The sequence below is a fragment of the Perca fluviatilis genome, chromosome 13, assembly GCF_010015445.1.
Source record: "Perca fluviatilis chromosome 13, GENO_Pfluv_1.0, whole genome shotgun sequence".
In the NCBI taxonomy this organism is placed as follows: domain Eukaryota; kingdom Metazoa; phylum Chordata; class Actinopteri; order Perciformes; family Percidae; genus Perca; species Perca fluviatilis.
This window is the reverse complement of record NC_053124.1, coordinates 5,621,350-5,644,154: the sequence shown is the minus strand read 5'-3', so window position 1 is coordinate 5,644,154 and position 22,805 is coordinate 5,621,350. Positions and strand designations below refer to the sequence as shown.

The following is a 22,805-nucleotide window of genomic DNA, read 5'->3' as shown; positions in this document are numbered from 1 at the left end:
CCCAGAGCTAAGCGCCAGGCTAAAGGTGAAGGTGGAATGGCCTACCTGCGCTCCGTCTGTACAATAGCTCGCTCCTTGTCCCGGTCAGCCACAATGCTCCGTTGACAGTTCACTCGTAGACCCCTAAGACACGGCCATCAAACACCAGAACAACCTGATGGGGGGAGAGGGACTCTTGGTCTCAACACTCAGCAACAAATGTCTTTCCTCCTCCGACTCTTCTCCTCAATCTGTCCTCCACTTCTGCTTTGTAAACTCCTGGCTGCTCTGTGACGCAGGTTAGGCTGCGTTCAGACAGGAAACATCTGTGTGACGTCCTGTTGTGTTCTTTAACCCTCAATGTAGCACAAGTAGACTTTGTATTTCACAGTTACTGTTTTCCGTCAGATGGTTTATAGATCTGAACGTTTCCGAGCGCACTCGAAGGCAGCTTCATTTCCCGGAGAAAGAGAGAAAGAAAAGAGACGGAGGGACTGAGGGACTGAACAGCTGTTCCACAAACTCCTGGGCAGTTCAGTGCTTGTGTTTGGTGTTTTAAAACTCTCTTGTGGCAGAGATAGAGGCAGTGATGTTTCCTGTTTCCTGTACGGGACTCACACCGCCTCAAAAACGCTTCAGAGAAAAGGACATCTCATCCCTCTAAAACACATGTGCTCATTGCCTCTCTCCTCCTAAGATTATCGTGCGTCTCTCCCGTGCCTCCTCGGTGGGGCGCGAGGAAGGGAGGAAAGTGGAGGACTCGGGGATGCAATTTATGCAACATGAGATGCACTGTAAGTCTCAACTTTTTCGCTGCAGGCCGCTGCGTCTTGACAGCCAACGCAGGCTGTGTGAATGTCACACCCTCCTCAGCCTGGCGGCCAATAGGAACAATTGTGTTTTATTTTTTGACAATAAACCTCACAAGAGAAGGATGAAATAAAATATAAATCTGTGAGAAACACTGGAGAGAAAAAAACATCTGCCTCCCTACAGCCAATAGAAAAAAAAACATGTCCTCTCTCTGTTCATACTATATATATATATATATATATATATATATATATATATATATATATATATATATATATATATATCCTTTCTGTACAGTACCTTAGTACCACACTCCTACACACACAAGCAGACAAATAGACCCATACTGCACACTTGAATTCACCATCAACACAGGGTCATCTCTTATGTTTTGAAAAATGGATTGCATGTGTTGTTTTAGAGCAGCATTATGCACACGATGATGTCACGGTTCCATCTGGTGGGTTAGGGAGTAGAGAAACAGTAAACTGCAGACACCCAGTGGACCCGGTGTCCACTGGGTGTCTCTGCCGCTCCGTTTCAGCTGCTGCTTATTATCACTTTGTCTTTGGCTTGGATTTCTTTTTTGACACGTCTACAAATCTACCCACGTTGTTTTTTTTGTGTGTTAAATCAGGCTGACGTGCTGCATGGAAGGGCTGTGTGGACCATAAGTCCATCCCAGTCATGAAAAGACATTTACCACTAGCTCCACCAGACACTTTAGCACTTCTTTAATAGCATCAAGAACCCACCCAGCCCCACACACACACACCACACACAGCTAGATAGATGACCAACAGCTTGAACCCACACTAAACCAGGACTCTTAGCGCTGTCAAATGTGCTATTTTGCATCTATTTTTAGAAATATTATTTTCAAGCTGCCGCCTGATGCAGTAATGATCCAGTGAGGGTTAGTGTTTCGTGAGAAAACACTTGTATTTGTTGGGTCTGAGGCTGTTCTGATTGGGAAACTCCATCACTCTGTTGCTGAGTGAGTGATGAATTTACACCATTGGTTTGGAGTGAGTGTGATGACGTAAGTGTGTGTGTGAGCAGAGTATGACCTGCAGCATCACACACAACAGCACAGAGCTGACGCCATTGGGCCTTTCAACAATGTTTTCTTTTCTTTAGTACCTATTCTCCCATCTTTTGGTTTGTGTGACAGAGTTGGTGGATCTCCAGTGGGGACGGTACTTGTCTCATTCGTGGTCTGATAAACAGTGAATTCATCAATTGCAGTGCCACATACTGCCATTTCCCAAGCTGCTGTAGCTGTCATGTGTTGCCACTTTTGGATTTAAGATTTAATCCAACAAACAGACTAGGGTTGCACGATATTGACATCGATATTGAACATCTGTTGGCATTATTGTTGGATACTAATGTTTCCTCTTCAGTCTCCATAGTTTCGTCGTCTCCCTAAGTCACACTCATGTTCTCACTTTCCTTTCGCTCCACACACTTGCTTGCACAACTTTTTCACTTTTTTCGCTGTCTCTATCTCCCTTTTCACTCGCGCTGTCTCTATCTCCCTCTTCACGCTGTCTCTATCTCCCTCTTCACGCTGTCTCTATCTCCCACTTCACTCCCACTTTCTCTATCTCCCTCTTCACTCACACTGTTGAACTGTGCACTTGTGACTGGGCAACTGGCCCTATGAAATGTGAGGGCTCTAAATTGATCGGCGCATCTCTCCACAAAGTGGAAAACGGAATATCAAATACTTTTCGGGACATTTTCAAAAGTGATATTGCAAAAACGATACTGAGTCAATATATCGTGCACCCCTAAAATTAGGGATGCACAGAGAGAAAATGTTGGCCAAAATGATAACTGATATTAATATTGCTTTTTTGCCAACGACCAATATTTCACAATGTCGCTATGATCTGTATAGAAGAAGTCTTTATGATAAACATATTTTGTACATCCTAAAAACACGTGTAAACGCAGGGAATTTAAAAAAGGAGTCAAAAAACATATAAAAGAATATCCAAATCCTGAAATTAAATTTGGCCTACGTACTGTAGCTGTCAGCTGATGCAGATGAAGGGTCTGTGAGTGTGCACACGCCTGGACTGTGAATGGGAGCACACATTAACCACAGGAGCAGTCGTGATGCTGATCGGGCCATGATGGAAAACAGGTCAATACAATCAGACACACACACACACACACACACACACACACACACACACACACACACACACTCCAAAGCTACAGCTGCAGTCAACCTGGGATGTGTCTTTCCCTTCATGGGGACAAGACAATACTATACTATGAAATAGTTTTGTCCTTTTTGTTTGCGTTCTGTTTTTTTGTGAATAAAGTTGCATTAATTTAATTAATTTTGACCTGGGGATATCTTGGCTAAACTTTGACATACCAGTCTGATATAATCCAAAAGTTATATTCCTCTGATCGTAATTATACTGAAAACAATTGAGAATGTTTTCCTATTTTACTCCAAAATGAGGTATCATTTCATGTAAATGAGGTCTATTGACAAATTCTCTGCGCTCACCTTAAGTGTGTGTGTGTGTGTGTGTGTGTGTGTGTGTGATTTGAAAGGAAATGGTGGAATAGACTAATCAGTAAAGTAGGAGGACATGTTGGGTCCAGTCATGATTTTTGTCCTGTGTCTCCACAGCTGTTGCCATGACAACAGACGAGGCCGAGAGTCAGCAGAAGAAGCCGAGGCAGCAGGAGGAAGCGGGCCAGGACGCCGGGCCTCCCCCCTCCCCGGAGGAGCAGCCGTTCCGGCCTCGGAACCGCAACTCTGCCGGCCGCGGCCTCTCCCGCCTCTTCTCCTCCTTCCTGAAGAGGCGCTCGCAGTGTGACAGCGAGGCGGGAGACAAGGACAACAAGGGAGAAGAAGAAGCTAAAGCCCCCATCGCCGACCCCGAACCTGAGCTGAGGACGGAGGGGGAGGCAGCGCTGGACCAGCACTCAGTCAGCAGCGCCGAGCTTCAGGTCTGTCTGTCTGTCTGTCTGTCTGTCTGCATCTCTGTCTGTCTGTCTGCCTGTCTGCCTGTCTGTCTGACTGCCTGTCTGACTGTCTGCCTGCCTGCCTGCCTCTCTGTCTGTCTCTTTCTGTCTGTCTCTCTGCCTCTCTGTCTGTCTGTCTGTCTGCCTTTCTGTCTGTCTCTCTGCCTCTCTGTCTGTCTGTCTTTCTGCCTCTCTGTCTGTCTGTCTGCCTCTCTGTCTGCCTGTCTGTCTGCCTTTCTGTCTGTCTCTCTGCCTCTCTGTCTGTCTGTCTTTCTGCCTCTCTGTCTCTCTGTCTGTCTGTCTGCCTCTCTGTCTGCCTGTCTGTCTTTCCTCCACCGCACATCTCTATCTGTTCAATAAAGACAGAGCAGACCTCACAGTTTGATCTAGACAAGAGAAAGAGAGTGGTAAATCTTAAAAGGTCATTTCATAATCATATTCCCATTAAATTAGGCTACGTCTTTATTCTCCACTTCTTAGAGAACACAGAAAAAGGTTACTTCCCCAAAACAAGAGACACAAAGGCAATTCAAATTTAAAAAACCAATTTGAAAGCGAACAGAAGGTGCAGTGTGCTGCTGTAGCGTTTCTCTGTTCCCTGATCTGTGTGGGCCACAACTCATGAGGCTGAGCAGAAACCATTGTCCCAGCCGTCCGTCGGATCATCCAACAGAAGTAACAGGACAACAATCGGCCAATTTTCCTTGATTTTTATTTAATAAGAGCGATATTTCCAAAATAGTTCCAAATGGTCATGCATCCATTGATGAATGTGTCAGAGCTGCAGCAGCTGTTGAATCAATGTTTCTATGTGATCTCTACTGTCCATAATAACTTAACAACCATTGTTAAAAGGACCGGTACATATGCATGTAAGTAAGTAAGTAATTAAATAAAATGTATTTATATAGCTATTTTCACAGATAAAAATCTAAAAGTGCTTAAAATAAATCATACATTGTGATACATATTAGAACACAGTGCACAATTGAAATTATAAAGTAATGCATAAAAAATTAAATAAAGTGCGGACAGGTCAACAAAACGCCTGTTAACTGAATGTATGCCAGTTTAATGGTAACATATAGTCTAATTCTAAATATATCTATACAGTATAAGACTAAATCAGCCACAAGGACACATCATTAGAGTGTAGGCTGCTTGCTAATCACAGTGTCTCTGTCAGGCTGTGCAGGTAGAGAAGAAAGAAGCTGAGGAGGAGGAGGAGGAGGAGGAGGAGGAGGAGGGTGGAAAGGACCAAGACAACGCCACGGAGAAAGGAGACGAAGCTGCCCTGGAGAAGGAGGCCAAGGAGCAGGAGGAGGAGCAGGAGTGTGGCGGTGAGAGAGAGGAGGAGGAGGGCGAGAAGATGGCCGAGGACGAGGCCAAAGCTCCCAGAGCTCCACGCCAAGCCAAGAGCATGCAGATCACTGTCGCGCTGCTGGACGACACACTCTACCAGTGTGAGCTGGATGTAAGAGCGCTTTATTTTTTATTCTTTCAGATATTATGCACACTCAAAAGGAAAATTGCATTTCAGCTGGTTAAATGATTTTATTTTGATACATGAACAAAAGTATCAGGACATATCAGTTTAAAAGTATTCACATGTCATAAATGGTCATATACACGTTATAAAGCATCTAGTGTTCCAGCAGCACGATTAGGCGGGTTTATTTTAATGTATGTATCATTTTTATTAGGCCTGCAGCTTATGATTATTTCTGCTTACTTTTCTTGGTCAATGGGTTATTTGTTGAGTGTGTCTGTCAAAGAATAGGAGCAAATCAGAGCCCAAGGTTCAGGGCAAGTTGACGGCACTTTTTTTGCTAGATGGTGTTTTAAGCCCCCAACGTCTCCTTCCAGGCAGCGCTGCGACCATTGCCTAATCCAAGTGCCTTGCAGGCAGTGCTGCCTGGAAGGATATGTTGGGGGCTTAAAACAATAAACACTTTTTTCACAGTCATCGCACTTTTATGCACATTTTTATTCACCACGGTCAAAAAAATCAAGATCATATTATGTATCTACATTCGCTTGGTGCTTCATTGGATGTATTTTTTTGTGATTATGTAATAAATATGCCAACAGACATTCAAAGCTTCATTCAAAATCCTCGACGGAAGCTTTGAATGTAAAAAAGTACTGAGACTGCTTCTGTCAAGGTTCTGACTGTTGGTAATAATGACATTAATCTGGTAAAGTCTCCGTCCTTGTGTTATTGGACCTTACTGCAGCTTTTGATACGGTTGACTATAATATATTAATAGACCGACTTGAACACTGGGTTGAATTGGTTTAAATCCTACCTTCAAGACAGAGACTTTTGTGTATTGATTGATAGCTTTACATCAGAGAATTCCCCAACAATGTGTGGAGTTCAGCAAGGGTCGATTCTTGGACCTCTGTTATTTAATGTTAACATGCTCCTGTTAGCTGAAATGTTACAAAAGGTTCTATATCACATGTACGCCTGTCCGGGAACCATCACCTTATCGTGGTGAAGAGGTTTGTGTGTTCCTGTGAACCTGAGGGCTGTGTTGTGCAAGGGGCCAGACTAAGAATGGTTCAATGGCTTATGAATCATCGAGGAAGAGGAGGAGTTACCCTGCCCGGAGGAAGCCCGGGTCCCCCATCTGGAGCCAGGCCCAGATGGAGGGCTCTTCAGCGAGTGCCTGGTGGCACCCCCCTCTCCATCCCATGGGCCCACCACCTGTGGGCGGAACTTCTGGAGTCGGGTGCACTGCCACACGGGTGGCAGTGAAGGTCAGGGGCCTCGACGGACCAGACCCAGACCCTTTACGCACAGTCTTAATTCATTTCAATTCCATTTTATTCATAGTAGCAAATCATAACAACAGTTATATCAAGGAATTTTACAGATAATTACTAAAATTTAGACCAAATCATTAACAATCCCCCCAAGAGCATGCAGTTAGTGCAACAGGTTCTGTAACCGTACACCTGGATAGGGGTTCAGACTTTTTTCTTCTCCGGAGTTGCCCAGGGTGACATGCCGGGCGGGTGTGGGGATACTCACAAGCCCCCAGCTGAGCAACGCTACGTTGATGTTTACCCCGAGATACAGTATGTTATCTCAAAGGACTCTGGAGTCAGTTGCAGGGTACTGGCTCGAAGGGCTGCAGCCTCTGCTGTGAAAGAGGCAAAGCAGCTCCAAAGTTTGGAGAAGACATGGAGAAGAAGACTTTTGGTCTGCACCAAGGTGCTTCTGGAAAACCGTTCGCCACCTCAGCAGGGGGAAACAGGGAACCAGCTAAGCTGTGTACAAGTATGGGACGCTATTGACTTCAACTGAATCCAACTCCATGGTAGGGCTGAGCTGGAGGGGCAATTTCCCTGGTGGAAGTGACTGATGTAGTCAAACAACTCCGAGATCCATCCAAGAAATACTGAAAACTCTGGGTGTGGAGGGGCTGTCTTGGATGACACGGCTCTTCAACATTGCGTGGAAGTCTGGGACAGTGCCAAAGGAGTGGCAGACCAGGGTGGTGGTTCCCCTCTTCAAAAAGGGGGACCAGAGAGTGTGTATCACACTTTTCAGCCTCCCTGGTGTTTAATGTGTCTTGTTCTCTGTATGTCAGAAACATGCCAAAGGCCAGGAGCTGTTCCTGAAGGTGTGTGACCACCTCAACCTGCTGGAGAAAGACTACTACGGCCTGGTCGTCACGGAGACAGCCACCATGAAGGTCAGCTGGATTAATAATGAGTCATTAGCTAGTATGACAACATCCCAACCTCAGCCATTGATTAAGACTATGTATTTTATGTCATCAATGGTTAGATTAGATGAGATTAGATGGGATTAGATTAGATGGGATTAGATGAGATGAGATCAACCTGTGGTGTGGAAGAACTTGTTACACTGAACAGTGTTTGACGATATCAATCCCTAATTTTCTCGATCAGACGTGGATGGACCTAACCAAGGAAATCCGCCGGCAGGTACGAGGTGAGTGGAACTTTCTGTTCTCATTTTCAAGTTTCTGATACATGTTTACATGTAGTCATCACATCTTCCTTTTCTCCCACAGGGGCCAACTATAACTTCACCTTCAATGTGAAATTCTACCCACCAGACCCGGCCCAGCTGTCTGAAGACATAACCAGGTAAGTAATCAGCTGCTACCTAAAAACAGAGTTTGTATTATATCAGAAGCCCAATGTGGACAGGATGAGAGGAGGATAGGAAAGGAAAGAATGGCATTTTATTGTGATTTTTATGTGATTTTAAGAGTGCATGTACTTTTTTGCAACATATTTCATTGAAAACTGAATCAAGTTACATGCAAATATTCATTCTGTACAGTTTGGATTTAAACAGAGAAAAAAAACATATCAACCAAACCAGAGCAACACAGAACACAACAAATTATATACAGAAGTAAATAAAAATAAAACCGACCCCCAACCGACATCCGGCCGAAATGAGGGGCATCCGGCAGAATTTCTAGAAATGGAACGTTGTCCATATAGACTACATTTAACACAAAACAATCTGTTATATATATATATATATATATATATATTATATATATTTTTTATATTTTTATCTATGCTGCTATTTTTGAGAGGATGGCTCCAACAGAATTGCGTTGACAATAAAGATCTATCTATCTATCTGTCAATGAGGTGAAATCTGCTAATTAAAAGTACAAACTTTAGCAGAGTGGTGTGCCTTTTCAGTGACGGAGTCGCAGTGGAAAGACACAGAGATGTCCTGGTGTCCCTTTATTCCGCTGGGTCACATGGTTAGGGACCCCTGTGGTTTCCTTGAGCTCCCTCCAAGGGAACACCAGTGTTTGGATTCAAACTAGTAGCACCTGGGTGACTACTTCACCGTCCTGCGTTTCAGTCTGGGGTTTCTCCAAATAGGCCTTTCTTTGTTCAGAGGCCACACTGCTGTAAAGTTTCTCTTTGTTTAAAAAGAGCCATACTGTTCAGGCTCCAACACCTGACCTGGACAGACTCGTCCAGGGGGATTAAATATAAGATCCCAACCAACCCTGATGAATCCAACATTAGAGTGATGTGCAGCTGAGAGAGGAATTGAGCATGAAAGCTCATTGCTGACCTTTTGATTATTAGTTTGGTATACAGCTATCTGTTATTATGAATGCGGAGTTCCATACAGATGTTTGTGCTCTGCAGGTACTACCTGTGTCTCCAGCTGCGGAAGGACATCCTGCAGGGCCGCCTGCCCTGCTCCTTCGTCACCCTGTCCCTGCTGGGCTCCTACGCCCTGCAGTCGGAGCTGGGCGAGTACGACCCCGAGGTGCACGGCAGCCACTACGCTAAGGAGATGAAGATGGCCCAGGGTCAGACCAAGGAGCTGGAGGACAAAATGATGGAGCTGCACCGTACCTACAGGTCAGACCACTGGGCTTCTCTCTCTTTACCCTGGATTCAAAATGTACACAAGGAAAAGTACATAAATTGAAGTAAAATTACTAATGAGTATAGTTCATTATAGTTTCAGCAACATTTAAAAACCTTAATTTCAATCTCTAATACATCCACATTTATAATGTGTAAATCCAATTTAAATTTGAATGTAACTAAATATGGCAGTAAGATAAATGTTGTGAAGTACAAAGAGAGGTTTTAAAGCATAAATGGAGTCACTAAGTCATTTTGAAAAATGACAGCGCTTATGTAAATGCACTTTAATTCACATAAGTAACTCCATGTAATTATTAACAAGAGAGGCTTAAATAAAGGATGAATTAGAGGTTTGGTTGAATGGAGGTGCTGTGGTTGCTGATTGTTCCTGTCTGGATTCCTCGATGTAAATGATCTCCACAGTCTCAGTAACTCCAGCTTGTGCGTGATTGGTGCTGTGGTGTTGTGCAGGTCAATGAGTCCGGCCCAGGCAGACCTGATGTTCCTGGAGAACGCCAAGAAACTGTCCATGTACGGAGTGGACCTGCACCAGGCCAAGGTGAGCCTTCAGCTGCTCTCAAATGCTCGACAAAGTGCCTCAAAGTAACGGAACTGCGTCCAGACTCGGACACGTTTTGGCTAAAGTTCAATCAAATTATCGGTTCAAATACGAATATAAATCATCTTGTAATGTTTTCAGTTAAGTTAATGGTGTTACCTTTCTAACGGTATATGGTTTTAACTATTTACTTTAGCGTTGTTTTTACAAGAGTCGGCAACAGGAAGCTAACAACGGTGAATTAGCCGTACGCTATCGTCGGCCATACTCGGACCCCCCCAATCTCCCCACTGTAAAAACTCTCTGGGTGCTTCAAATACAACATACATTACACTTAATCTGGGTGTGATAGGATTCAGTCTTCCAATGCTCCATGAAAACTAAGTGCATAGATGTCTGTTAGCACTTTACCACTCATGCATCAGAGGAGCATACACACCTGGCCTGGAAAAGCAGGAAGACATGTGACTTATGAGCTTTTACAGTGGAAATCAGGTCAATGTGTTTATGTCAGAGAGGGATTTAAGCGCCTGTGGTAGAGGGCTGTACTGCCCCCCGGTGGAGGATGCTGACACTGCACTATAAAACAGCTGCTGAACATGCACACACAGCAGAGTACAACTTCTCTCCTCCCACAGAGCTAACAATAGAAAACACTTTGAACACATGCTGTGTGCTGATCACCACTGGTATATTAGGAACACTTTGACTGAGTCTGAGAATAAATGCTTCAAATGTAAAATGTATTTGTGTAAATAAAAATACACTTTATAACAACCTAATTTGGCAAATTGATAGTTATTAAACTTTAGTTAATAGTTATTGTACTGTTAACAAACAATGAAATTATGGTTAATAATGTTTACTAATTATTAGTAATGCTATAATTTGTTATTTTAGTTTAATGTAATGTAAAACCAATGTAGATATGTAGTTATAAATAATTTGTTATAGTTGTTCATAATTGTTTTGTAAACCTATGAACATTATTTGGATGGCTTTTATAAAGTTGAACAGCACATTTTATGAACATGAAGCAGCCCCTAAATCACCATCACCAAACCCACCAGACTCCATGTACATAATCAGTTATTTTAGCATGGTAAAACACACTTCATTCAAAGTGGACAGAAACAAAATAAAAAGCCGTTTTGGTTCATCTTTCCACTGTTCCAACAATCACCGCTCTGGTTTGGGTGAAATAAACCCTTAATTCACCCATTTACATGTGGAGATATGCTGGCTCTATACACGCTAAAAGTCCTGATTATTTACATGGAGTCTGGTGCGTTTGGTGATGGCGATCCTTTTTGTTTCATGTTAAACAAAATTGATCTTACTCTTTAACAAAAAGGTCTATCTCTGTAGGGATCCTTTCCATAATGTTGTCAGACACTTAGAATAATAATCTGAGGCAGTCAGCGGCAAAAACTGAACTTTTAGTGGACGCATTTCCATATTGGACCAATTACAAATACTCTTATTCCCATTAGACACCAATGCATGGTAAAAGTTGAAAATAAAAAATGAAGTTACCAATTTCAGTGCAACACACTCCACCCTTGTTGCAAGGTTACACTTTATTTGATGCTTGTTAATTGAAGCTAAATAATAATGAAAGAATAAATGCTGCATGGTTCTGCTGCATGGACCAGGCTGTGAAAGGACTGGCAGGGAAACATGAAGCAGACGATGAAGCCACACCAAACACCACAACTACCAAACAAAGACACGAGAATAGAGAGTGGTGACCACAGGTCATCTCAGGAGCCCACTGCTAATCACCCGGTCCAATCGAATTGTCTCGTTGACTATCCCTTGTAGAGCGATGTGACAGTTATCGAGACTTCGTATCACTTTTTCTTTTAAAGCCAACCCCTTTTTCTCCCTCTCGATAACCCCCGCTTCTATGCCCTCTTCTGCCGTACAGCAACACCAGTTACTGTCAGCGGGGCGGATGGTTAAGCCTATGTTAAAAGGAGTTATTTCAGATACTTCCCTATGGTTTAGGTTATTTTTAGAGAGACACACACACACACCCGTGTTAAAGGGTCCTCGTTTTGAAGGCTTTGATTGACAACCTAGATGTCTCCCGTATGTGAAATACACAGCACACAGGAGATCTTTACAACCAAATAATTTCAATTGATTACTCACGTTCTGACAGCCACTTCTGCCTTGGTCACAGAAGCTTCCTCTCAGCTGGAAGATCAAAGGTCAGCTTGTCAGATCGGTCCCCGGGGTTGCTGCAAACCACACGAAGAGGAGTCTCGACTTCCCCTTTCGGGGTGTCCCCCGCTCACACGGGTGAAGTGGAGGAAAAGGAAAAAAAAGTCTTCTAAAAAGGCAAAAAAGATTTTTTGGGTCCCCTTGTTCAAGACGAACACAGGTGGTTTTATTTTATTTGAAGCAAAAAGTTAACAAGATAAAACAAATAAGCAAAAAAATGAATAAATGGAAAAATGAACTAAGTTCAATCACTCAAAATGCTCCAAGACACCAAGCCAAGAGCCACTCCCTGCTGGCGAAGCACCCATATTTATATACACATTTCATGGAGTTCAACCCCACATCACAGTGAGGTGTGTTTTACCATCTTATTTTACCTTACATGGCAATACAATCTTAATGCAGCTGTCAGGCTGGACATACGTAAAAACATCTCATGTGACGATATTTCCTATATGCATATGCATTTACTATCTAACATACAATCTAACGGAACAGTTCATCACCAGGTCAATGTAGCCACCTTTCTCTCCCCTTTGTGCACTCAGGGCCTCAACCCAAATTCCTCTTTCCAGCTGCAGGTTCAAGCAGACAGTTACTCAATGCAATTTGTCCATCTAAGGCCTCTTGCAGACATTTCCTCTCTACAGCTGCAGGTTCAAGCAGACAGTTTATACACAGTAATTCACACTAAGATGTCTCTAAGCATGTTTATAATAATATCAGTAACACAACGTTTAGCATGATTATATTTCTGAGCAATCATATAATTCTTAAAAGCAACTCAAAAATCAAAAACCAAGATCAAAAGCAAGATTCTAATTGCAAGAAGCAGTAATATAGTTTTAGCTGTTTTTGGGTTAACACATTTCAAAAGCAGAAGTATAGTTTTAGCTGTTTTTTGGATTAATACAAATATATTTCAAAAAGCAGGAGTATAGTCTTAGCTGTTTTTTGGATTTTCAACCAAGCTCATTCAACACCCTACACGGAGAAACACACTTCTCTCTCTCTCTCTCTCTCTCTCTCTCTCTCTCTCTCTCTCTCTCTCTCTCTCTCTCGCCCCTTTACGGAGAAACAGCTGATCTCAAAAAATATATTTGTATCTACAAAAAGGGGGCCCTGCAGAAAAAGTTTGCGAACCACTGATCACATTCATCAAACAGACAGAAAAGTTTAAAAGGGACTGTAGCCAGAATGTGTTGATCCATGGAGGAAACGTGATAAAACTGTTGCTTTCTGAGGTCAACCTGCGATGCCATGCGTTGTTCTTCAGACAGCGCTATCCACCACCGGGATCAAATCCTCCAACAGTCTGAAGCACACATTAATTAATTCCTTTTATTGATCACCCATTTAAGATCTTTCTTTATCTTTGTCGGTCATTTCCTTAAAGGCTCTTAGCTTTATGAAGTGTGCCTTATCCTGTTGATTGTTAATGGACATCTTTCTGCCAGGATCTGGACGGCGTTGACATCATGCTGGGGGTTTGCTCCAGTGGTCTGATGGTTTACAAAGACAAACTGAGGATCAACCGTTTCCCCTGGCCCAAAGTCCTCAAGGTCTCATACAAACGCAGCAGCTTCTTCATCAAAATCCGACCGTCCGAGGTACAGCATGTTCTCCTATCACCTGTCAAATCTGTAGTCCGTTGTTCAACACTCAACTCGCCCTAACCATGAAGGGAACCATACCGCTCATCTCATCAGTCATCTTTCTAGCAGGTCTGTGTTTCTCATTTCAACAGGTGGAACAGTATGAGAGTGCCATTGGCTTCAAACTACCCAATTACAAGGCAGCCAAGAAGCTGTGGAAGGTGTGTGTGGAGCATCACACCTTCTTCAGGTAGGTGTTGTGTGTTCCCATGGCTGTGCAGTGTTTGAGTTGAAGGAACTGAATGTGCTTGCTGCTCTCTGACCCAGAGTCAGCTCAGAAGATCAGTCTCAATGATCTGTGTCCGTAGGCTGACCTCCACTGAGATGGTCACCACTCCCAGGAAGTTCCTGGCGTTGGGCTCCAAGTTCCGCTACAGCGGCCGGACTCAGGCTCAGAGCAGACAGGCCAGCTCTCTGATCGACAGACCGGCTCCTCTGTTCCAGCGCTCGTCCAGCAAGAGGAACTCCCGCAGCCTGGATGGAGGTACACTGTTCCCCCTGCTGTTGGTGCAGGTGTAGGCCTGTGACATCATGGCTACCCCCTGGATCTTGTGTTCTTTTAAGCCCAGTTCAGACTAGGGATGCAACAATTATAGATTTTGTTGGTACGATTATAGTCTGAAAAATAATCACGGTTTCACGATTATCATGATTATTATACATTAATTAATTTCACTGCTAATTTTAATGTGTTATTTATTGCTGCCTTTTGAAACAGAAATAACACAGTAGTTTGAATGTTTTGAAAACGTTTATATGATCAATCATCAACCTTTTTATTTAAATTCATCTGAAAAGATAAGAGACTAGAGGTGAATCAGTCACACCACAAACAAAGGCCCAGTTGGCAACAACAGTGCTGTGCTTTTGGCTCTCAAAAAGCTAGAATTGGCCCTGCTAGCTGGTGTGTCTAGAAGTTGGAGGAGCTGCTAGACAAGATGCACCTGTCACAGGGAGATTCGCAGCATGTTGCCAAGGTATAAATGCGATAGAGAGATTTATGTCCCATAATGGATGAAGAGGAGTAAGTCAGTAACGTTAAGTGGTAACATCAGTGACATGATGCAGAGTTTTGCCTCTTAGTCTTAACGTAACGTTATCATCAGTGCACTCACTGTAAATGCAAACATCGGCTCTTGACTCTTTAGCTGTTAACGGTAACGTTGCCAGGGGGTTCTTAGAAAGATCGTGGAGTAGCTCAACTAATTTAGAAGAAAAAAAAATTATGATTTGATTGGAATAATATATCTACATATTATCATGAAGTCAACTGTAACACCTGAACACTGCATGGAACAAGCCTGTTCCTCTTTTATCGTGTGAAATGGATTGGTGTAAACGTGTTTAATAATGTTTTTGTTAATCGCATGTTCAAACAAATGGTCATGCTTTGTTTATTATAATGTAAAACAAAGTAAACATTTAATTCATTCATTCATATAGCCCATGTAGCCTGGTAAGTCTCAGGGGCCACCATACATTTCTCCCAGATGGGTTTAGTGAATCTGTCTCACTGGGCCACATGGCCAACAGCAGTGATACGTGTCTGAAAATAAATGGATGGACATGATCAGTTGTTAATGTTTGGAAATGAGCCTAACCCACTTATTGGGCAGAGATAACTTTTGGATTTTTCTCCGTCCACACCAGCCATGGCATCCACTCCCGACAATAAATCCACTCGTCCGGTCAGCGCCCCTGTTATGTGTGCGGTGTCTCCGGGGGAGGGGAGTCCCTTGCCGCTGCTGCCCGCCCTGCCACGCTCTGACCACCATGACGGCTCCAAAACCAAAGGCCAGCGCTCTGCAGACAGGAAGGCAGCGGGGAAGGCAGAGGGTCAGCCAGCCGAACACACCAAAAGCCACAGCCCCAGACCAGAGGCCACTCCAGACATCAAGGTAGGGGACACACGCCTGTACGCCAGCACATGGGCTTCAAGTTTTCACTCTGTACATTATTGAACAAAAAGGGGAGGGGACAGGGCCCATGCAGTCATTGATCACCAACAGAGAAGACGGTATTAATAAAGAAATACAATCCCACTGGTCAGATTAGGTCATGCAAATATACAATTGTCCTATGTATGCTCACTGTATGGGTGCCATATGTTTACAGTAAAATGTAAGGAATGTGCCTGGCCCAATGGGAGTGACTGAGTTTGACTTTGAAGGTGCAGCAAGAAGGAAAGTCCTGTGGTTTTGCATGTGTGAAGTGAGGCTACCATTTACGGATATGTAATTTGCCTAAAAATGAATTCTTCCTGACCACCAGAGGCAGTGCTTTACACTATAGTTGTTACCCATCCTGCGTAGGTCAAGTATTTAATATCAACAACGTCACATGTGATTTGGGATGATGTCGGGCAGCCCATGCCATCATCAAGATGTCCCTTGTATCTTCTTGCAATAATCCAGGACTGCAGGATGAAACTAAAAGCTTTGGAAAGACTCTGGGCTAGTAGCCCTGTAACAGTGTGGTTGGAGCTACGGTTTCATGCTCTGAAGGCTGCAATTAGACCATCACGGCTACACTGACTCAACTGGAACACTAAGTATTCTCTTTCTCTTAGTTTTAAAGTGCTCATATTGTGCTCATCTTCAGGTTCATACAGTAATTGTATTTATAGGTTATATCACAATAGGTTTACATGGTTTAATTTTCAAAAAACACCATATATTTGTTGTACTGCACATTGCTGCAGCTCCTCTTTTCACCCTGTGCGTTGAGCTCTCTGTTTTAGCTACAGAGTGAGGCATCTCACTTCTGTTCCATCTTTGTTGGGAGTCGCAGATGCTCAGTAGCTAGGTAAGGACTACTAGCCAGTCAGAAGCAGAGTATGAGGGCGTGCCACCCTAGCAGCTAGGCGAGCATTATAACATGTGTTACAAAGTGACCACGTTTGTCTCTGAAGTAAAGGCTGGACTACAACAGAGCTGTTTGGAGCAGTTTGTGAACAGTGTTTTCTGTTGGAGATGGTAAGTCCCTTTGGGGTGGACTTTGGGCTTTTTCACTTTGTAAACCTATAACATGCACAAAAAAGATATATAACACAATAAAGGAAAGGGAAAAAGCCAAATAGCATAATATGAGCACTTTAAAGTAAGTTCAATTTGAGGTGGAAGTGTTAGCACCTACAGTGATCGGCAAAACATTAGCCGGAGCCGGCTATTTATGAAATTATTTATTTTTTCCCTCAGTGGTAGACAACCTCTTTTATAGTAAGTCCATGTCTCCCTGACGATTGCTTTCACTTGTTAAAGCGTTTTCCTTTCTTAGTTGTGATTCCAGAGCAGATGCTCCCCACTGTGTGTAATTGCTGGTGGGTAAACTTCCTTTGTCGCGACTGCCGCTCCACATCGTTCGCTCGCCCATTCTGTCAGTGTAGCAGCAGAACTATTCACCGGTGTCTGGTTACTGAAGGAGCTGATTGGATCGGAGTGTTGCTCACCCTGTTTAGCAGTTGGCTGCTCTCTGTTGTGAAGGCATGCATTCGCTCTCCATTAACATGTTGTCTTTGAAGAGAGAAACAATTGAGAAATAAAAGAAAGATAGAAAGATTAAAAGATGCAAATACATAAAAAAAGCACAATTATTCAGTTCACAACAAGCAGCCACTGCACTGGATTGGGCTGCATGGAAGCCTCTGATGGTCATCCAGAATTCATAGAACCGTAGTTGCATACGTAACTCTTGCTTCATTGCTACAGGTTTTTAACATTTCCTCTTTTTTTTAGCAAGTCACAGCTAATGGCTGATCTCAAAGCAAGTTTTCCGCATTTTGATAAATGCACTCATTTCATTCTTTGCAAAAGAATGTTGAACTATTGCTAACTATAACTATTGCTTTAAGTGTTCACATGGAGCCTGTTCCTCACTGTAGTGTATATGATGGGAGGAACATTCTGTATATGATTTAGTGTCAGTGTAGCCGGTGTTGACCAAAAGGACAGCTTTTAGCCCTGGCTGTGCTAGGAATGGATCCTGATGTGTGAGCTTTGTCTGTGCTAGCAGACAGTGGCCCGGAGAGAGCGCAGACACACGCCCTCTGTCACCACCGCCAACGGGAAGAGAGAGAAAAAGAGCCAGGTTTGTTTGCTTGATGCATGATCAGCCTGAAACCGTGTTGGAACCGCTTGGATCTAGACAAAACTAAAGCTACAGGATAGTGAGCCAGAATATTTGGCAAAACAGCATGCACTGTGTCTTTGAGGGTAACACAGGAGAAAAGAGTTTAACTCAGTAAGGTAAATGCATCAAAGAAAGAGAAATCTATGTATGATGCGTACTGTAAACGATCATATAGTGGCCTTTTATTTAAGAAATACAGAGAGAATCAAGACCTTATCTCCCTGTTTTCTGCTCCGCCTCCCCCCCTCCATGTTTCCCCATGTACACGGTGACTGCTGCAGTCAGCATAATGTTCATCTCCACAGCAGAGCCCTGCCACACTCACTACTCTGCTCATTAGTTCCAGGTGCTTCTTGTTGCTGTTTTTTTTATCGCTTTGAATACCTTGTGCATAGGCCTGTCGCAATATGCAATAAATCAATTAATCGCATGATAAATAAAAATGAGCTCGATAAGTTTTAAATGGAAATTATCATGGCCGGAAAAAATTTATTGTTTTTGGTTACGTTTGGTTTTTATTCCGGTGCATTTTATGTTAACCGAGACTGAGAGTCCATTCTATTTATTGTTTTTGGTTGTTTTGTTCATTTATTGTGGATATTTAAAATATCTTCCAGTTCCAGTGTTAAATATTCTTTAGAAATCAAAGTTTATTGATCTTTGAAAAGGTGTACCTGCATTATTATGCCATTATCATTATATTAGATGAAAATGGTCTCAGAACGACAATATTATCGTTTATCGCAATCATTTCTGGGACAATTTATTGTCCAGCAAAATTTGTTATCGTGACAGGCCTACTTGTGCGCAGGTTTTTCACATTAAAAGCCTTCCGGTGGCTCATAGCGTAAAATCTGTCCCCTGCTACAGAGGAGTCAGCAGTATGGATAAAACTCTAAAGTACCATAAATGTGATTGTATATCTTGACATCAGCATATATATTGTGATATAATACATCTTACTGGAGCAGTCAGTTCAGTTATTGTTGGCCAGACAAAATGTCTGTTTTTTATCAAATCCAGCAAATGGAATGTGAGAAGAATCAAAGTGCAAGATCTCATTCATGTAAAATAATCTAAACATCTAATGTTGCCATAAATCCTTTCTGATCAGTATAAGATGGGATAAGCCTTTATTGAACCCAGAGGGAACATTTAGCAGCACAGAGACAGAAAGAAGTTCAGGGAAATAGAGACGTCAAAATAAAATGAAATAAGAAAAATAACATATTGAACATAGTACAGTATGAGAAGAAGTACAGTTAGTATTACATTACAGCTTACACTATATATCATAGCTCATACCATACTGAACTATGTTAATATCTAAATACTCTCTTACCACGTTATATACTATGTTATATTTCTCTTTTGCGAGAATTAACACTATTATAACTTAATGACAGAATGGCAGAACCCCAACTCTGGAAAACCTGACATTAGCTTTAGGTGTCTAGGGGCTTCCAACGTCTGCCTGCCCTTTGCACATAAACGGAAACGTTTAAATGATCAAAAGGTAGAAAACCTACAACTACCAGAATGCACTGCACCACACCTGCCTAGTAACGCTCCCGCTGCTGGCTGACGTTACCCATCGTAATACATCGAGCCTGTCTGTATTGACACAGAATGGTGGCTGGCTGGTAACCATCAGTCTCATGTAACAGTTAAACGAAGAGCTGGAATATATTTCCGTCAACTATTAAATTAATCTCCAACTATTTTGATAATCCATTAATCAGTTGGAGTCATTTTTTTATGTATAAACATGTGATGTCATTGTGATAAATGTGAATATGTTCTAGTTTCTTCTCTCATCTGTGACAGTAGACTGAATATATTTGAGTTGTGGAACAAAACAAGACATTTGAGGACGTCATCTTCCACATTTTTTACCATTTTATGACATTTTAGAGACTAAAACATCTAATCCAAATAATTGTTAGTTGCAGCCCTAGCAAACCTCAGAGGGGAGAAATACTGTAGGCAGTACAGTAACAGAATCTTGGTTTATATTTTGAGAGAGCGGGCAGCTGTCTCTCTCGATCTACTTCTGTCCTCTTTGTGTCCATATTTTGAAGCCCAGTCTGTAGTTTGTCTGAAGCAACAGGCCCACAGAGTTGTTGTGCTGTCCTGTGAGCGGGGAGGTCTGGCCTGGGCCCTGGTAAGATGGATGGAAGTTAACCATTGGCCATTTACACATACTACCAACATTATGATACAGAACTGGTTGAATAAAAGTATCCATTTAACACCAGTCAAAAGAAGGGCAAAGTAGAAGTGACTGGAATTCATCTAAAAAGAGAAATGCTAAAAAGATGTGGAAATGTCCATTATGCTGACTTTATCATAAGCAGTCTTAGTACCTTAGAACCCGCCTTTATTTGTTCACGTTGGTCATCTGGCCATTATTTAAAATTTATGCTATACAACTGGAAATGTTTTTGCATGAATATCAGTGTTTGACTAAAACTGAAGGAAAAACAAAATGTCTTCAGTATAGTTGAGATGATGAAGTCCTATGTTCCATCAGTTGTCCATAGTGAATGAAGTCTATGCCGTGTTTACTGTGTAACAAATGCTTTGTTGCTGAGTGGACTGGGGTGGGAGCCTAACAAACAGTAACTGTGTCTCTCCTGTGATGGTGGAGCAGCACTCTCCTCAGGACAGAACAAAGACGGAGATGGTGCGGGTGAGGAAGGTTAGCATCATCCTCATCCCTTCATCACTTTCACATGAAGAGAATTTTCACTTGCTCTTCCATTGCAGAGACAATCGGTGCTTTAGTCTCCTGATTGCTTTATGATTTCTGGCTGTGTGTCTTTCTGTGAAGGCTTGTTCGTGTCCCATACATGTACAAGAGCCTGGCCAAACCATAGAGAAATGAATCCATTGTGCAAGTTATTATTGTGTCACTGCCATTCCCTGCAGCTGTTTTCTTGTTTAAAACATGGTTTCTCCTTCTCCAGAAGCAAACATGCAGCTATATTGTTCACAACATGGGGTTGGTAAGAGGGAGCATACCTTTGTTCGGGTCACATTCTCATGTGTTGGATCTCTGTTTAAGAAAAGAGCTATTTTAGCTGATTGAATCGGTCCGTCCAGGAATTTGTGACCATAAATGATGTTGTTGTGGCTTTGTGTGTGTGAGGCAGGTTGTACCTTTGTACTGTAGGAACATTATCCAAATTGGAAAATGATAACAATAAAGCCAACACTTGATGTTTTCATGGTGCCTTATAGTTATAAGCTAGCAGTATATTCCACATAGAACTCCCAGAGTTAATAAATATGTGTCTGCTGTGATCAACATCGTAATGGTGTGAGAAGTAAGCCGTAACAGTACAAGAATATTGCAATATTTTCATAAAGTCATAACTTTATGCTAAGTCAGAATAAGAGGTTTATTTGAATTCCCCATCATAGTAGACAGGTGACAGTCATTTTATTGCCATAAATTAGGATAGTGGAATGAAATCAAATGTTTTAGTTCCAGCAGTGCCCTGGTGCATCATGGGCGATGCACCAGGGCACCTCTGATGCCATAAACATGGCTTTCAATGAAAGCCATGTTTATGGCATCCGAAAAGGAGACACTGTCCCAGCTTGGAGAAGCTGTCCCAGACTGGAGACCCTGAGCAGACACTAGACACTGTCCCAGCCTGGAGAAACTGAGCACACATTAGACATTGTCCCAGCCTGGAGACCCTGAGCAGACATTAGACATTGTCCCAGCCTGGACACCCTGAGCAGACACTAGACACTGTCCCAGCCTGGAGAAACTGAGCACACATTAGACACTGTCCCAGCCTGGAGACCCTGAGCAGACATTAGACATTGTCCCAGCCTGGACACCCTGAGCAGACACTAGACACTGTCCCAGCCTGGAGAAACTGAGCACACATTAGACACTGTCCCAGCCTGGAGACCCTGAGCAGACATTAGACATTGTCCCAGCCTGGACACCCTGAGCAGACACTAGACATTGTCCCAGATTGGAGACACTTTCTCAGCCTGGAGACACTGAGCAGACATTAGACACTGTCCCAGATTGGAGACATGTCTCAGCCTGGAGACACTGAGCAGACATTAGACACTGTCCCAGGCTGGAGACACTGTCAGCCTGGAGACCCTGAGCAGACATTAGACACGGTCTCAGCCTGAAGACACTGTCCCAGCCTGGAGACCCTGAGCAGACACTAGTCACTGTCCCAGATTGGAGACATGTCTCAGCCTGGAGACCCTGAGCAGACACTAGTCACTGTCCCAGATTGGAGACATGTCTCAGCCTGGAGACCCTGAGCAGACATTAGACACGGTCTCAGCCTGAAGACACTGTCCCAGCCTGGAGACCCTGAGCAGACACTAGACACTGTCCCAGATTGGAGACATGTCTCAGCCTGGAGACCCTGAGCAGACATTAGACACGGTCTCAGCCTGAAGACACTGTCCCAGCCTGGAGACCCTGAGCAGACAGACAGCCCAGACTGATTGTATCAGACACAGTGATTTATTGTTCCTCAGATATGTGTTCTGGCTGTAAAAATAGCAGTAGACGTGGACAGTCAGGAATGCACATTTAGACTAAACACATCCAGAACCCCTCAACTGACACAGATTAGACCACGACGTACCATCCCAGGGTCTTTATAATTATAATTTATACTGTTTATTGATCCCCAGTGGGGAAATTATAATTTACTACACACAGTCCAGAAACACACACACAAATGGAGAGATGTCAGAGTGAATGGGCTGCCAGTGATAGACCAGCACCCTGAGCAGGGTTGGGGGGGGGGTACAGTGCCTTGCTCAAGAGCACCTGGCAGTGCCCAGGAGGTGAACTGGCATCTCTCCAACTACCAATCCACACTCTGTACTTTGGTCCGTACTGGGACTTGAACCAGCAACCCTCCGGTTCTCAACCCAGTTCCCTACGGTCTGAGCTACTGCCACCATCACCATGCTTTAGATGTTTTATTACAGAAGGTGATGAAACCCATGATAGTCATACATTCTGTCATTGTCTTACTTATAGATGGAAT

At 43.1% G+C, this 22,805-nt stretch overlaps 1 protein-coding gene across 16 annotated transcripts in view; it reads left to right on the top strand.

Moving 5' to 3' along the window:
* Positions 1-22,805, top strand: part of epb41a (erythrocyte membrane protein band 4.1a) — a 63,583-nt gene that overhangs the window by 11,007 nt on the left and 29,771 nt on the right. For 7 of the 16 annotated variants that reach the window (XM_039819589.1, XM_039819587.1, XM_039819596.1 and 4 more), the window contains exons 2-14: positions 3,452-3,774; positions 4,976-5,263; positions 7,392-7,496; positions 7,717-7,759; positions 7,842-7,917; positions 8,959-9,177; positions 9,661-9,748; positions 13,435-13,587; positions 13,725-13,822; positions 13,941-14,116; positions 15,283-15,530; positions 17,641-17,718; positions 20,414-20,461. In XM_039819589.1, the coding sequence (XP_039675523.1) occupies positions 3,460-3,774; positions 4,976-5,263; positions 7,392-7,496; positions 7,717-7,759; positions 7,842-7,917; positions 8,959-9,177; positions 9,661-9,748; positions 13,435-13,587; positions 13,725-13,822; positions 13,941-14,116; positions 15,283-15,530; positions 17,641-17,718; positions 20,414-20,461 (1,935 nt within the window). In that variant the 5' untranslated portion in view covers positions 3,452-3,459. The remainder of the gene's footprint in view (positions 1-3,451; positions 3,775-4,975; positions 5,264-7,391; positions 7,497-7,716; positions 7,760-7,841; positions 7,918-8,958; positions 9,178-9,660; positions 9,749-13,434; positions 13,588-13,724; positions 13,823-13,940; positions 14,117-15,282; positions 15,531-17,640; positions 17,719-20,413; positions 20,462-22,805) is intronic. The other 9 variants (XM_039819595.1, XM_039819594.1, XM_039819593.1 and 6 more) reach the window with 3 other exon arrangements.